Source organism: Hypanus sabinus, chromosome 2, assembly GCF_030144855.1.
Source record: "Hypanus sabinus isolate sHypSab1 chromosome 2, sHypSab1.hap1, whole genome shotgun sequence".
NCBI classification, from domain to species: domain Eukaryota; kingdom Metazoa; phylum Chordata; class Chondrichthyes; order Myliobatiformes; family Dasyatidae; genus Hypanus; species Hypanus sabinus.
The window spans coordinates 65,649,092-65,667,152 of NC_082707.1; the positions used below are offsets into that span (position 1 = coordinate 65,649,092).

Here is an 18,061-nt window from a genome sequence, read left to right on the forward strand (position 1 = left end):
TAAACTGAACTGTTATGAAGTAAAATGAGGAAAGAGCACATGATGCTAATGAATTTGTGCTGCTGAGCTGTCAGCCGAGAGGTCTATTCCCCTACCACGAACAGTCCTTTTGTGAGCTTTTCATGATTTGGATTATTTTCGTGAAGAGGCAAGATATGAGTTACTATGAGTGAAATAATACGTCAGATAAATTCCATAGTTTATTTTGTTGATTTACATTTAGAGTTAATAGTATCTATGTATTCTGAAAGGTGACAGGATTATTTTGTACTTGAGGTTAATGACTGCTTTACATAGGCAATGCAGTGTAGTGCTGATAGAAGTAAAACTATTTTCCCAAGGCCTTTACTTTTATTTAACTTGGAAATGTGTGAAATTCTTTTTGCCTTTTCATAAAGGGGTTGCCTGTGATTTGAATATGTAATCCTGTGGGGTAAATTAATTAAATAAGTGATTGTTCTACATGACTGTTTTAATAATTGTTAAAAATTAAATGCAGTATTTCTGTCAAAACCACCTAAGACACAGAGAGCTCATGCATTTGGATCAGGCCACCCATATGGAATTTTCTGAATCTTTGACCAGTCTTCATGGGATATACCTTTGAACCATGTTCCTCTTTTAGTTTCTCAATATTTTTACCTCCACCCTGACAGGAGTTCTCTGAATATGAAATGTACCTTGCAGAGCAAGTCTCCTGTTTGCAGTGCACGTAACATGCTCATTCTATTTGAACCATCCTTCCTTTAGTTTTTGTTCCAAATTGAGCTGAACAATATTCAATCACTTGTGTGAGCAATCACGTGTGTGAGCATTTCCATGGGACTCTATCTTGTTGTGATGTGTGGCTTAGAAGAAACAGAGTAATTCAGTATTTTATGGTAACATTCAATCAACCTAGGAATGAGTTGTTCCTTCAATACTTTCTTTCCCTTGCAAACCAACCGTTTGCTTCCCATTTAATGTCGGGTGGAAAGGAGAAGCGAAACTGTTGTGTATTTCATTACTTTCTGTAAATTGTTCAAACTGAAATCATCTAAACTGTGAACCATTAACTAAAACAACTTCTGGAAGAATGTGTGTCGGAAATATTTAATCCTAATTTTTCTTTTGACTGTTTTGTGCTGGTGCTTGAATTACTTTCCTTTGAACCAGTTTGAAGGGCTAACAAAAATAAAGCACTGAAACAAACTGTTCACAGTTATTCATATTGACTTGCTGGAATTGTTCTGTAGGCCACTTCCGCTCCTGAAGCAGTGCTTTGTGAGTTTGTACTCTGCAATTCTGACAGACCGTTATTCTGTTTTCTAGTTCTTCTATGTAGGTGCTTATCTATACAAGCTAAATAAACAAGTATGCTAGTCACTGTCTTCATTTTCATTATATCCAAATATGCTGTGCAGAGTTCTACCATGATCATGCTTTCCTGTACGTCTAGCCTCACTATTCTGTTTTCCCTTTTATCCAAGTATGGTTGATGGGCTTTCATAACATCTGTCATAGTCAAAGTTGATTTTATTGTCCTATGCACAAGTACATGTATGTAAAGGTATAATGAAAAACATGCTGCATCACAGCACCATTCATGCAGTATGTTTAAGAAAATCTTAAGATAAATATAAATTTTACACAATTTTTTCAAGAAAGAGCACAATTAGAACAAGAAAAACAAAGTCCATTTTTGTACAAATTGATAAATGGTAGTGATGATGGTCTTGCAGAGTTAATACAAGAATGGAATGGATGAAAGGAAGAAGCTTTCTTTCTTTTTATAATCTGGTGATATGGGACTTCAGGCTTCTGTACCTTCTACCCAATTGTAGCTGCAAAAAGATAAGATGAGATGACTTCATGGCCTCCTGCAGACTTGTGCCTGAATTAGTCCGTCCACGCTGGTGTACGTATTTTACATTCACATATTTCCATTGGTCGAATAGTTTCCATGACTGTGATAGTGAAGTTATCTAGTATTATATATTGGGTGTAAATATTGCTTAGTTTGTTCAGCTGACTTTTTCAAAGAGTAATCTTTACAAGACATATTTAATAGTGCAATTGATATCATTGTTGTCTACCGTTGCAATATCCTCCCTTTCTTCTGCTTTTCATTCTCGAAGAAACCAGACCTCAGCTCCTGAATGACCAGCATGGACTTTCTCTCAGTAAGTGTGTGGCTGGTCTTCTCATCAAGAGTGATAAAATCCAGAGACTCGGAGTGTTACTCATGCCTTGTCTGTCCACGAATACATTTTTTTCCATTTTTTGGTCAGAATATGTGAAATGGAAATAATTTTATTATCATTGGAAATATCTATGACAAGTCTAATCACTGTTAGAAACTTCACAAGCCAACTGGTTGTGCACCCAAGGCTTTTGATTCAGACCGTTAGAAATAAAATCAGGTTTATTATTATCAGCACGAATCGTGAAATTTATTAACTTAGCAGCAGCGGTTTAATGAAATACATAGTATAGAAAAATAAAAATAATCAATCAACCAATTACATATATGCATTTTGAATAGATTGAAAATCATGCAAAAAAGAAGTAATACATACTTTAAAAAGTGAAGCTGTATTCACGGGTTCAATGTCCATTTAGGAATTGGATGGCAGAGGGGAAGAAGCTGTTCTTGAATTACTGAATATGTTCCTTCAGGCTTCTGTACCTCCTACCTAACTGGTGACAATGAGAAAAGGGCATGCCTGGGTGCGGGGGTCCTTAATAATGGACACTGCCTTTCTTAGACACCGCTCCTTGAAGGTGGCCTGAGTACTTTGTATGCCAGTACCCAAGATGGAGCCAACTAAATTTCGGTCCTGTGCAGCAGAAACCCCACCCCCCCAGTACCAGATGGTGATGCAGCCTGTTAAAATGCTCTCAATGGTACATCAATAGAAGTCTTTGAGTATTTTTGTTGACATACCAAATCTCTTCAAACTCCTAATGAAATATTGTCACTGTCTTGCCTTCTTAATAACTGCATCGATATGTTGGGACCAGGTTAGGTCCTCAGAGATCTTGACACCAATGAACTTGAAACTGCTCACTCTCTCTACTTCTGATCCCTCAATGAGGATTGTTGTGTGTTCCTTTGCTTTACCCTTCCTGAAATCCACAATCAGCTCTTTCGTCTTACTGATGTTGAGTGCCAGGTTGTTGCTGCAACACCACTCCTCTAGTTGGCATATCTCACTCCTGTACACCCTCTCGTCTCCATCTGAGATTCTACCAACAATGGTAGTATCATTAGTTGTTTATCTTTTGCTGACTTTCCCAAGTCTATGTATACACACACCTTGTGGGTGTTAATTATTAGACAGTATTGTTTGCTTCATTTGCTTCAAACTGGGCCCAGGCATAAGACAAACGTAACTTAATAATGAACGTATTTCTACTAGTTTGATGTTGAGATCTTAAGATGTTGGCAAAGACTATTCGCATTCTTTTGGTTAATTTGTAATTGCTACACTCCTTAACTGTCTTAGCTATCACCACAGTCTGTGTCACCCAGTCACTCTGAGACTCTTTCACTGATACTGCGTAGTGGTACAATATGTCTAGCTCTTCTCCTGCCAATGCATATTGTAATGCTTTACATTTACGAGGAAAATGTATTTGGAATTTGCTTTGATATGTATGTAGCTAAACATGGTGCCCATCAATGCCTTTGTATGAATTCTTAAACTTTATTTTGATTTTGATCGGGATCTTCCTTAACATGGATATGATGCATTCATGCAAAGTATGTTTTCCAATCCAGTCTCAACGCAGTCACTGAATATTCCTTAACAGTGTAGTTTTTTTGGTCACATAATCAACTACTATGTTTCTAATTCCATTACATTCCTTTCTACTTTTTATTATCAGGGTCTCAATAGGCACTTTAATATATTTCTTGAACAAGGCAACCTATCCTTTCCCATGGAGCTAGGAGTAGTTGTGCCAATATTCATCCAAATACTATTTTTTAAATTTAAGTCGTTGATTTTTATTACCATTGGTGATGTATAGATGTGCTCTTTGCTTCATTAACCTTCCTCAATGTTATGTTAACTTCCCGTTTCATTGAAATTTATAAAAACTTAAGGTGGTTTCGTACAGTAATTGTTCCCCTTCCATTTGTGCATGCCTAATTCCCACAACTTTGGCTTTCTCTACTATCTCTATTTTCTCTTTCTCTATTTAGCTCTGCATAAAGGAGCGAAGTGCTCCTTATTTCTTTAATGAAAGCATCATTTTGCTCAAACTGAAGCACTTGTGGTGGATTGCAATGAGAGCAAGGTTGGAGGAAAAGGGAACCTTGTGGCAGAGGCTCAATGTACGGCCATAGAGCCAGGAATAGTTCTTCCACAATGTTGCTGTAGTAAACAAAACCTTAGGTTACGTATCTATCAGTAATCTTCAGTAGCTTGTTCAAGTAGTCAACAATTAGGCAGGACTAAACTTAGATAAACTGAATAGAGCTTCAGAACGTGTAGTCCATCAAGTATGTACTGATTTTATCAGAGTTGTCTTAAAGCTGCAATATCTAACATTCATTTCATGGCCAACACCTCATTTCATTGCTTACTCTAGATACTTCCCCAACCATCATTCCAGTCCAATAGATTGCAGTTACAGATTGTTTATGCATTCTTTCAGATTCCATGAATAACAGATTAACTCACTAAACTAATTAATGAGAAGGATTTTAAACTAGTTTGCTCTTAATTAATAAAACAAAAATAAGTTATATCCCCAATTTTTTCCAGTGGAACTGAAAGTGGAAGGAGAACTGACTAATTTTAATTTCATTTAAGATTCACAACTGCAAAAATGTGTTTCTTTTTGATTCATGATTAGTTTTTCTTTTGTATTTTCACAGAACAAAATTGTCTATGGGCTTGATTCGCTACTTCACCCTTCAAATTCTTTCACTGTTATCTGCACTTTATTCACAAAAAGATGTTAAAATATAAAAGAAACAATAAGAGTAACAAGTACAAATATTTCATCACTCTGAAAAGATTTGAGAAATTTGCAATTGGTACTATTGTCACTTGTACCATGAAACAATGAAAATTATAGATTGTTCACAGATCAAATCATTACATAATGTATCAAGCTGGAACAAAGTAAAGCAATAACAATGCAGAATAAAGTGTAAAAGCTGCAGAGAAAGTGCACTGCAGGTGAACAATATTCTGCAAGATGATAATGAGTTAAATTGTGAAGTCAGGAGTTCATTCTATTATTTAAGAGGCCCATTCAGGAATTTGATTCAGTGAGATAAAGGCTGTCCTTAAGCGGGTGGTATGTGTTTTTCAGGCTGCCCTATGTTCTGCCCAACGGGAGAATGGAGAAGAGCAAGTGCCCGGGTGGGTGGGGTCTTTGATTATACCATCTAATTCTTATTTTAGTGAGGGGGGAAAAGAGAGAGGAAGAGAACCAGACTAAAATTATAGATAGGGATGGGGTAAGGGGGGAGCAGGGGTATCAACGGAGGTCTGTGAGTTGAATGTTCATGCCGCCAGGTCAGAGGCTACCGTTATCCCTGTAAATGGAAGAAGTGCTACACCTGCCCCCACACCTCTTCCCTCACCACCATCCTAGGCCCCAGACAGTCCTTTCAGGTGAGGCACCACTTCACCTGCGAGTCAACTGGGGTGATATACTGTATCCGGTGCTCCCGATTATACATTGAGGAGACCTGCCGCAGACTGGGAGACTGTTTCGCCGAACACCAGCGCTCAGTCCTCCAGCAGTGGCGGGATCTCCCTGTGGCCACACACTTCAATTCCACAGACCACTCCCACTCCAATATGTCTGTCCACAGCCTCCTCTACTGTCAAGATGAGGCCACACACAGGTTGATGGAGCAATACCTTATCTCCCACCTGGGTAGCCTCCTACCTGCCGGCATGAACATTCAACTCACAGACCTCCATTGACACCCCTGCCCCCCCTACCCCATCCCTGTCTATAATTTTAGTCTGGTTCTGTTTCTCTCTCTGTTCCCCCCTCACTATAATCTCCCCCCAGCCCTACCTTTCTTTCTCTTTTATTTCCCATAATTCTCCACCTTCCCCCAGCCCATTTCCCTCCAGCCTATCACTTCCTAGCTCTCTACTTCATCCCTCCCCCCACTTCTTATCCCCCCTCGACCATCCCATGTTACTTCACTCCTGATGAAGGGTTTCAGCCCGAAACGTCGTCACTACCTCCTCCCATAGATGCTGTCTGGCCTGCTGAGTTCTGCCAGCATTTTGTGTTTTCATTTATTTCCAGCATCTGCAGATTCACTTGTGTTGCCATAAAATAATGTCCCTCCAGCCTGAGGTAGCTCTAGGCAAAAAGCAATCCTGCTTGTCCCATCCCTGGCTCTTTTTTGTTGGCCTGCAGTCCTTTTTTCCCTCAAGTATCTCTCTATCTTAGTCACTTTCAAAAGTGATGATTAAATCTTTCATTCAAATATTTGGTCAGCATTCTTTAGTTATTGTTCATCTGGCCTTTTGTTGTTGACAAATGCTTAGTTTACAGCAGGAATTTGGGTTGCCGTGGGAGCGTAGAAGTTAGCATGATGCTCAGAGTTCGGAGTTCAACTACAGTGCTGTCCGTAAGGAGATTGTGCATTCTCCCTGTGACTGCATGGGTTTCCTCCTACAGTACAAAGTTGTAGGTTAGTAGGTTAGTTAGTAAGTTGTCCAGTGATTAGGTTAGGGTTAATCGGCAGCTCATTGGGCGAGAAGGGCCTGTTCTACACTATATCTCCAAATAAATAAAATAGATATGGTCAGTAGCTTAATGAAGAGTCTGTGTATCACTTGCTCCAAGAGTAATTTTAGCAAAGGAATTTCTGCACGGTGCTGTACTCTGATTTTTATAGTACAGCCATTTGAGATTGATAGATTTTCAGTGGATAAGGTTACCAAGGGACTTGGAGCAATGATCAAAAGAAGTTGAGTCAAAGTACTGATCATGCATGACCTAACTAGATGGTAGTACAGGCTTGAGGGCTGAACAGTTAACTCTCATTCCTATGTTGCTTTGCAAATAGATCAATATGGTATTTCTGTTGGTTCATTAATATCATATTGATTTATCTAAATGTGCAGTTCAATGGAGAAACCATGGATAGAGCATTTCAGTCATATTTATTTCTCAGGAAAAATTCTCAAGTATATAACCTTAAGCAACCTTATAGATTGCCTGTCTTTGTTCCAGGTGTATTCTGAATTTTGTGATAGCTGAATCTGGTCCACTATTACACAGTCTTTACACAATTGTAAAGATGAGAGCAGGCAAAATGAGAATGAAAATTAGCAATAGCGGCAACTAGAAATTGCATAATTAGACAATATTTCCTTTTTATTGCTGAGGTGTTATTTTATTAAAAGTTGTACCACTTGCATTTTTAAGTCATTCTAATATATTCTGGGTATTTATTTCATTATCATGAGCTAAAATCTGTCAACAAATACCAGTGCTTACAATTACATTTAAATATTTTGTTCAATTTAAATGATTGATCCTCTGTGATTAATCAGTAAGACTGTAGGTTAGCAAAGACCACCATAGTAATTTGACTAGCATGCAAATACTCATGGAAGCAAATTATTTTATAATTCAATGAATGGATTACAAATAGAGAAAGATTCATAATTACTACTCCAGAAGCAAAGTGTGTCATTTGAAGAATATTGGAAATTGGCAACATTTTGATAGATGTCTAGTTTACATATATTACTGAAGAATTCAGCAGAAAATGTCATTGGCTGCACTCTGCCATCACTCAAGGACTTGTACATATCCAGGACAGATCATTGTGGACACTAGCCACTGTGCAAACAGTGTTTTCCAAAAGCTCCCTTCTTGAAAGTACTACAGGGCTATTAAAGCAAAAACTTCACACCATCTTAGAAGTTTCTTCCTTCAGGCTGTTAATCTGATCAACCATTATAGTTAGTCTCCCCAGCCCCTCTATCAATTACCCCTGTTACTGCATGCACTATAAACACTTTAAACCACTTCTTACAATACTGTTTACACTGTAAATACATACTGGTACTGTAAATAAAGGCACATTTGACTCTATATTTGTACTTTAACCTGTAACTTTATTTTTTATATAGTAATTCTTTATTCTTTATAATCGTTGAATGTTGTTGCTTTTCTTGCATGTTGCAACCTGACCAACACACAACAGTAAATTCCTCATACATGTAAATGTATATGGTGAATAAAGGTGATACTTGATCCTTGATCCTTTATGTTGACAGAGTTCATAATCAATATTTGCTCCTTACTGTTAGCTGTTCAGCTGTTTAAGTACAAATTTATATTTGCATTTGTTCTGTCATTTTAATATTGCCTAATATCTCAAATATTATTCTATAGTAATATTAATTTTATAAAATGCCATTCAAGTTGAGTACAATAGGACTTTGTAGATATAATTGAAATAAAGTTAATGGCACTTCAAACTTTGAAAGAAAATGAAGAACACATTTCCTGTGTTGACTGACTTCAACAAAATAATTTATATGATTAAAATATTGGAATGTCATAAATTAACAAATAATATATTCATTTCAGCCATTAGTGAAAGCAGAAGTGAAAGAAAGGTTGTAAAGGTAATCAGATGGTGGCACCCAAACTAAGTATGTCACCTCTGAAATGAGCTTTCAGTCATGCTTGTCATGGGCCCAAGATTTGGAATGGCATCTGCCAATTAGAATCAGAATCAGGTTTATTATCATCAGCATGTTTGTTAACTTAGCAGCAGCAGTTCAATGTAATACATAATCTAGCACAGAAAGAAATAATAAAAATAAACAAGTAAATCAATTACATATATTGAATAGATTAAAAAAAACATGCAAAAACAGAAATACTGTATATTTAAAAAAAGTGAGGTAATGTCCAAAGATTCAATGTGCATTTAGGAATACTCAGTTTATCTTTATACCCATTTTTAATCCAATTTACTGGTGTATATGTAGTTCGATATCTTTACTTTTGCCAAAAGTTCCCTTTTGATATCTTAACCAAAATTTTACAAAATTAGAAATACATTATGTGCATTACAGTTCCATCATCCAGCTTGATATCACCGGCTTATCAGCTTTGCCTGCCATGATTTTCCTTTCTGTGTTGGCTCTCAATGATTCTTTCTTCATCTAGATACTTAATGCTATTAATTTTAAACAACTCAGAGTTTACTTGTTGTGATATGTTCATAGGATTAGATTATTAATCTTTGATTTTGGCATATTTCTATTTGATTATGACTGTTGTATTGTTAAGATAGCCTTTGTACACTCCTCCATTTCCAAAGCATTTTTAATTTTTTTTTCTATTATTTCTTTCCCCACTTCTCTCAGGGTCCTTTACTGTAACTCATCCAATCCTAGTGCCTTATCCTCATTTGACTTAACTACTTTTCCTATAATTAATCATTTTAGTCTCACTTTTATCAATTTCGTATATAAACGCTTCTTAACTGAAAGCATCTACTTCTGATTTTCCTCTACTAATTCAATATTGTGCTCCCTTAGGAGTAGCAGCAACCCATGGTAATCCTAAATTAATGCAAAATTCCCCAGGAAAAACTCTTGTGGAGGGAAGCATGCCTAACGTTATGTTTTTTTTTACATGAAGAAGTCAGAAATAAAAGCTGAATGTATCATTAAAACAGTTTTTCTTTCCCTAATTCTTCTTTTAGCTTTCACCAGAGAAGTTATTAATTACAGTTGCTGTTTTAAGTCAAACACAGCAATTTGGTAATGCACTGTTCATAGACTTGTTCTTTATTTTTGTGCATTAATGGTTAGGTAGTAACCATTGCTTACATTTATAAAAGACTGAACACCAGAAATAATGCAAAAGATTGTGTAGTCTTAAAAGAAGAACATATGTAGTAGCAAATGGCAGAATGCCCCATTGATCAGTCATTGACTGTCAATTATTTATTGCCTTAATGAATGACTTGGAGGAAGGAGCAAAGTGTAAGGTATCCATATTTGCTACTAACAAAAGAATAGGTAGGAACCATGGTGGAATGAAAATATTCTGACTGTGCAACAGGGTGCAATTGAGATAGTTGGCAAAATCTTGACAAATGGATTCTAATGTGGCAATGAATAGGCAGACTATTACCTAAATGAAGAGAGGCTGAAAGTGAGTGGAGTTAGAAGGATATGGGTGTCCTTGAACATGCATGTAATTGAGAAGGCAAATAGCCTTTATTGTTTGGGGATTAGAGTTGATAAAATTCAAATGAACGTTACATTGTACAGGATGTTGGTGAGGTTACATCTGAAGTACGTTGTACATTTTTGGATCTGTTACTATAGAAAGGATACACTTGGACTGGAGGTAATACCAAAGAGGTTCACCAGGTTAATTCCTGGGGATGAGAGGATTCCCAATGATGAATGGAGAAAATAAAGTTTAAATGTACACTTTGGAGTTTTGAAGAATGAGAGGTGATATTATGAAATATATATCCTTTAGGAGCAATTACAGGGAATATTTTGAGATGTTTCCACACTGGTGGATGTCACTCTAATGTGTGGACGTTTTTACAAGATAAGGGCAATCATTCTAAGTTGAGATGTGGAGGAACTTTTTCATCAAAGTTGGTGACTCTCTGGAATTCTCTACCCTGAACAGTTTGAGGCTGGATAATTAAAGGTATTCAAAGAGGAGGTTGATAAAGTTATGAAGTATGGCAGATTGACAGATTTGAAGGGTCTGGGTAGAGATGAGGAGATGAAGCTTAATCTTAATGAATGGCAGGGAAGCTTGAAGGGCTGAGTGGCCAACGTTTTGCTACTGTTTCTTAGAATTTTCTTCTTTGATGTTGCTTTTAGCATTTAACCTGTAAGGTTTCTTTCTGGCTTTTGGTTCTTGGAACCATCACTCACTATGCCGCAGTAGTTCTTAAATCCTCTAATTGCTGTAAACTGAATACAGTAATAAAGAGATTGAATGTTAAGTAATTCTGAAGGTTATCTTATGATAGGGGAGTACTTTGTTTCATTTTCCCTTTAACAAAAATATCCACAAAGGAACTAGGAGACAAAAGCTGCATATTTCAGGACTTATTTTTTTTCTTTTTGCTATTCAAGTAGAGATAACAAATCTTTTGAAATAAATTATCTACATGACTGCTACAATGGTGGAGAGTAATTTCAAAACTTGGGCAATTTTTAATATCCAAAAGCCCAAGTTCAATATTTTGGTCTTTGTATACATGTTTATGAGTAGGGTCTGTGAAATACTTAGTCACCTTTTGCTATTTTTCTAGGTTTTTACATAGTTTATTCGGAGAATTGTTACTGCAGACATATTCTTGGAATGGGCATAGGGTTGTAGTTGAGAACTTGTATTTTCTGTGTGTGATGTGGCATGACAAAAATGGGCAAAGGAGAGTTGTAAGATTTTTAGGCACCATTATTTAAATATAGCTTTAAGCCAAGGCAATAAAAAATGAAATTTCAATAGGCATTTTAAGTACACATTTATTTTCATAACAAACAAGAGAAGATTGGCAGATGCTGGAGACACACGCAATATGCCAGAGCAACTCAGCAGGCCAGGCAGCATCTAAGAAAGGAGTGCAGTCGACATTTCAGGCCAAAACCCTTCAGTAGGACTTTATTTTCATAACTTATTTTGGAGGTGAATTAGTGCATTTTCAAAATTGTATAAAGGCTGGAGAGGAGTGTGGTTTGACACTACATTTGAAACAAAGAAATCTTGTCTCAAAGTAATGCTCATCATGTTATGTAACTTTTGTAAAGAAGGTCATCCCTGGAAGTAAAGAATAAACCAGAAATCAAATAAATGACGAAAATACTTCAAACATTTTACTGAAGTGTTTACAACTAATGCACTTCTTAGAGTTCATAAAATAATGAGCAGAATTTGCTGTCAGGGTGAAGTCCTCCCTGCTTATTGTTGATCAATATGATAAGGTTGTGTTTTATGTTTTGCAGATATATCTTTGTTGCATTACCTGTTGGTAATTACTGCCTTGCATCTAAGTAAAAAGATTCTGCGTGGTAGTAGTATGACCTTGCACAAAGTAATGCTGGGGTGAGGGAAGAGGCTTGTATGCAAGCCTCCAAACCAGGGCAAGGTTGTGGTCCTCTTCGGGGACAAGTAGGCAGGGTGATTAAGAAAAGCTTTTAGCATGCTGGCCTTCAACAGTCACGGTGCTGAATACTGGAGTTTAGACATTATTCTGCAGTTGTCTAGGTCATTGGTGAGGCTGCAGTTAGAGGACCATGTATTGCTTTTGCAACCCTATTATAGGAAAGAAATGGTTAACATGGAAAGAGTGTGAGAAAAAGATACGGTGATGTTAGCAGGACTAGAGGATCAGAGTTATAGGAAGAGGTTGTCCAGGCTAGGTTTTCATTTCTTGGCACATAGAGAAATAAGGGGCAATTATAGAAATGTTTAAAATTATGAGTGGCATAGATAAGTGGATGGGAGCAGTCTTTTCCTCAGGGTAGGAGAGTCCAAAGCTAGTAGGCATAAATCTAGGTCGACAGGTGAAAGATTAAAAAGGGACCTAAGGGGTAACTTTTTCATGCAGAGAGTGCTGAGTATATAGAATGACTTGATAGAATAAATAGTGCAATGGTATCATTTAAGAAGCACTTGGATGGGTACATGGAGGGGTGGAGCTTAGAGGGATAATGTTCGAATAAAGGAAGTAGGAACCAGCTGGGTGGGCACCATGCTCCACGTGGACTCTTGGAACTGAAGAGCCTGCATCTGCGTTGTATTACTCTATGATTCCATGAGAATAGCTGGAAGTCTTTCTCACTATACTAACAAGTTTGGATCTTAAAACCAGTTTTATAAAATGTCCATTAAGTAATATTCATATGAATTTTGAACTTAAAAAAGATTTAAATAATGTGTTGTGTGGATAAACCAGAAACTTATACATTAAAATAATACTACATTGTTGCACATGATTGTGACTTACTAAATGATGGTCATTGGCATTGGTATTCCCAAGAAACACACCAAGTTGTTGTTGAGTATATGTAATCTTACCATCTATTTTTGCTTCAGAAAAATATAGCCTATAAAAGGACTGTTGGTTAAACGGAACACCTATTTTGTCACACTGGTCCTAGAATTTCAGCTCTTATGTCCAATGTTGATTTCTGGAAAAATTATAATATTTATATTTTTCATAGTTCCCAAAATATTTCACTGCAACAAGACAACACAGATAAAATGGATAAAATAATGTCCTCATACACAATTAAACTCTCCTCGCATACTATTTAAAACTCTATGAGATCTAAATTTAATCTGTGTCTGGGTGGCAGAATTCATCACCATGATTGTCCAATTCCCTGGGCCCATTTTTGTGCACATTTTAGTTTGATTCTAATGTCTACCTGCAAAACCAAGAGCAAAATTTACTTAGACATACAACCATTTCAAGTGAGTGGATCATGAAACGCTCAGATCTTGAAGCTCTAGACTTTGCCAAAGGTAAATGATATTCAAAAACACTAAACCTGAACAAATTGGAAAAGTCAATGATTTTGACAGTGGAATAGATCAACACTAACAGATTCGGGAGTCACTGTAACACTTGAGTCTCCTTTTTGAAAAGAATTTCTGTTGGAGAAAGCCAACATAAAACAGGATGAAAATGTCTTGGCTACTGCGCCAAGTGCTGAAAAGGCCGTTGAGTGGAAAAGCAAAGCGAGGAAGGCCAAGAATAATCTGGCAGACGACTGTAAAAAGAGCTTCAGGGGCCTAATTGCACTTGGGGATTGGCATCACAAACAGTCAAAGACAGAAGAGTCCATAAATAGCTGTTGCTGCTGCTAGGAAAGGATTCTTGCTTATGTTTTTACCTCTCTTGTCTTACCTCACACTGATGGGCCTTCCACTGTTTTGAGTAGTTCGTGGATTTTATCATGCATCTTGACTACGCTTGAAAACAGCATGCAGACAAATTTTCTAGCTTGCAATTATAGAATATAAATAATTGAAAGCAGATGCTGCAATGCCTTTTCAGTCCGAATGTGTTAGTAGAAAACTAGTTATGTTGTCAAGAGTATGTCTTGACAAGCAAGCGATTGAAGCAGCCATCACACCTGGTTCCATGGTTTGTTGCCAATAGAATGAGGACACTCAATGCAGTTTTATTATAAACTACCTTGTTACCTCATACAGTAATTGTATTAAAGCATTAGCATGGCGTAGTAAAGGGTTTGAAATGAAAGAGAAGATTGAGTGCTTGGGTTGGCGGCTGGTTTGTAGGGTTGTTCACTGAGCCTGGGGGTTAGGTTGCAAATGTTTTATCTTCAGTTGAGGTGACATGATCGTTGCACAACCGAGTGTTGTTTCTACCAATGCTTTCGTTTATATTGGTCTGACTCATTGTTCTGATTGTTGGCTAAGGCGCTGGGCGCTAGCCTCCGTTGGGTCTCAGCCAACCGGATAGCTGAGTGGTCTCCGTTACTCTGCATTCCTGGTTATCAATCATTGTGAGCTTTGGTTCCTTGAGTGCCCATGGCTCACCCCTTGGCCCTGATCACACAGATGCATAGGTTTGTGGAATGTGCCCAGTTCAATATGCTTGTTAATAGAGTCTTCGCTGAGAACCAAGCTATTAAAATTTCTCTTAATTTCTTGTTTTGTGATTCTGCCCAGATTTTTGTAGTTTCTCAGATGAAATTGTGCCCTTCTCTATCTTTGTATACTGAGATGAGTGACAGAGCATCTTATCTTCCTACAGCTAGCTGCCGTTCATATCGTCTCGTGGATAGTTTTCTCCCTGTCTGTCCTACATAGTATTTGGGGCAGTCTCTGCATTGGATTTGGTATATTACATTTGGTCTCTCCATGTGGATTGTTGTATCTTTGAGCCTCAAGATGAGCATTCTGATGTTTGTGCATGGTTTATGAGCTACCATTATTATGTGTGGTTGGAGTAGTCTTGTCATTTAGGAAATGTTCTTGATGTATGGTGGAGTTAGCTTCTTTCTGGTCTATTCAGTAAGAGTCAAAATGTTTTTCATCCAAACAAATTTTATTAAAAGAAAGAAAATAAATTGAAACATATCAACAATCATTTCTCAGTTATTTTCTATCTCATGGAAAATTTGATTGGGAACTTCCCAGACTCATTGCACTTCCATGATATTTCTTGTACAAATTCCCTTTTGATTGGAGCCTAGCTATGAACATTAGTTCATACTGTGCTGAAAGAGATGATCAATTGTCACTTCCAGGGCAACAGGACAACATGCTTTCATTGTGCAGTGTGGACCTTGACTCTTTCACCTTTCTCTGGCCTTCACAACTCCTGTACCACTTCAACTCTCCCCTCCCACTACCACAACTCAATGGTCCAACCTGCTGATCACTCTGTTGCTCTATGCAGCCTAACTCAAATTCCCTCAACTCTCTGACCACAATCCCCATGCTGATGTTTCTAATTGTCTTGCGCTCCAATATTCCAAACTTTGATCTCCCAGTCCCAGCTGAGGCTTTTGACTCAAAGCAATCTCTTCTCCCTGATTTACAAATTAATAATAACAAGAGAAATCAAACTGACTCTAGTAAATCCTTCAAGGAATGGAAGTAATGTGGAAATAACTTTGCTGGCTACTTTTATCTTATTTCCTTAGGCCTGCAAATACTACAATTCCAACTGGTATATTGTGAGCTACAAAAATGAAGACTATTCAGGGGACCTGAAACATTTACCTCGGTAAGTGATTGCACTTTGATGAATGCAATTTAATTCTATCGGTTACTGTCGAAGTATATTGAGTGCCTTATTTTTATCCTAATATGGATGCAAATAAATGTTTGAAGATTGTTGCATAATTGCTATAGTAATGCCAGAAAAAGCTGATAGATTACAAACATGACAACAACAGATCACTATCTTGTTTCCTTTAGAAGGTGAACATATCCCTATAGTATTTATTTGTGTTTCTACTATCCATTTTGATAACCCTGTATTTGAAAGTAATTCATCAGGAAACTTGCAGTGATTGTGTAGCATGAGTGAAAAATAAAAACTCTTCCACATTCTTTGCAGGATGTCCATAAGTGTTTTCCTGCCATTGAAGTGACAGCCAATCTGTGCATAGCCAGCCTGTACATACAGAATGTGTGTTTAAAAAAAAATCCACGATAGCATTATTAATTGAGAGACATACAGTGTATCAGTCAGAAAAATCTTTGAATCTGTGTAATTCTTGACAGTAACAGCACAGAATTTTTAGAGAGTAAGTGACAGCTATCTTCGGAATGATTTGACAGCTATCTTATTGTCAAAAAATTCTGAAATTATTAAAATCGAATCACGTACTTAATATTTTAAATATATAAACAAATGCATACCTAAAACTAAAGAAATTTAGATTAGATTGTGAGGACACTCAGTCCTCATTTATTGTCATTTAGTAATGCATGCATTAAGAAATGATACAATGCTCCTCCAGTATGATATCACAAAACACAAGACAGACCAAGACTAACTTACAAAAACCACATAATTATAACATATAGTTGCAACAGTGCAAAGCAATGCCGTAATTTGATAAGGGCTGACCATGGACATGGTAAAAGAAAGTCTCAAAGTCCTCGATAGCCCACCATCTCACGTAGACGGTAGAAGGAAGAAAAACTCTTCCTGCCATGAACCTCCAGTGCCGCAAAGCTTCCCGATGCAGCCTCTGGAAGCATCCGACCACAGTCAACTCCGAGTCCGTCCGAAAAACTTCGAGCCTCCGACCAGCCCTCCGACACCGAGCATTATCTCTGCCGACCTTGGCCCCGGCCTCCAAGCAACAGGCAAAGCCAAGGATTTGGAGCCTTCCTCTCCGGAGATTTCTCAATTGCACAGTAGCAGTGGCAGCAAAACAGGCATGTCAGAAGTTTCATCAGATGTTCCTCCGTGTTTCTCACATCTGTCCCCATCAAATCAGGATTGTGCACAGCCCCTACTTACGGATAACAGATATTCATTCCTGGAGTGGCCGTGCGCGCTGCCATCGCGCCGTCATTTTCTCATCGTCTTAGTTTATTCAAAAATGCAAATGAACTAATATGTAACTTCTCTTCTGCCATAACCAGTCCCCTCTATAGAAGTAAAAATGAGGAAATCTGAAGATGCTGGAAATTCAAGCAACACACACAAAATGCTGGTGGAACACAGCAGGCTTGTGTGTGTTCCTTCTATAGAAGTGATTGAGTTCATGGTCCTTGGCCAGATCTACTCAAAGACCGATTCATCAGGTAGACCCACAGCATAGCTGCAGGATCATTGCAGGAAGTTTTCAGTCTGCCACTGGACTCTACATTCAGCACTTCCACACTTATGTTCATTTCCATTAGAGCCCTGAAAATCTTAACCCATAAGGAAACTCCCATTGTGAAGTTCCACATTAATGCTACTGGATCTTTCCCATCCAAAGCAGAATCCCGATGAGGCTTAAAGATAATGACAGAGTATTTCTGATGGTATAGCACTGCCTCAGTACTGCACTGAAACGCCAGCCTGGAATGGTGACTTTTTGGGTAGGACATGGAGTCAGGACCTATTTGCAGTCAGTTGAAAATTGGAATTTCGCTCCGCTTCTAATTATTGATTGATTCATGTCAGTCAAGTAATTGTGCTATTATTGGAATGTCAATAGTTCTAAAAGGAATATGGGAAATAAGAAGTCAATTATGTGAATAATGGCACACAAGAAGAATATAATTATAAAGTTTGCAATTTAAGAACTGTAAAAATGTTTTTAATACCCTTTTAAACAAATTAGCAAGATAATCAGAAATGTTCTTTTTTCAAGAAAACATTTTAGGCCAGAGAAACTGCCTTCACATTCATTTGAGATTGATCACGATGATGTTGAAAAAGATGAGGTAGGTGTTTATGAGGAGATCTGTGAAATTGTTTTGTGTTGTGTTATCTACGTATGTTAATATATTCTGTGTCTTTATCATAACAACTGTTAAAATAGTCACATCTGGAGTTGTAATACCACCGTTTTCCTTCCACTTCTGTGATTGT

The 18,061-nt window shown here is 37.4% G+C and overlaps 1 protein-coding gene across 1 annotated transcript in view; it reads left to right on the forward strand.

Annotated features, from left to right (window-relative positions):
* Positions 1 to 18,061, forward strand: part of dock10 (dedicator of cytokinesis 10) — a 179,944-nt gene that overhangs the window by 40,274 nt on the left and 121,609 nt on the right. Inside the window, exons 4-5 of the mRNA XM_059947468.1 lie at positions 15,663 to 15,745; positions 17,841 to 17,913. Of these exons, the coding sequence (XP_059803451.1) occupies positions 15,663 to 15,745; positions 17,841 to 17,913 (156 nt within the window). The remainder of the gene's footprint in view (positions 1 to 15,662; positions 15,746 to 17,840; positions 17,914 to 18,061) is intronic.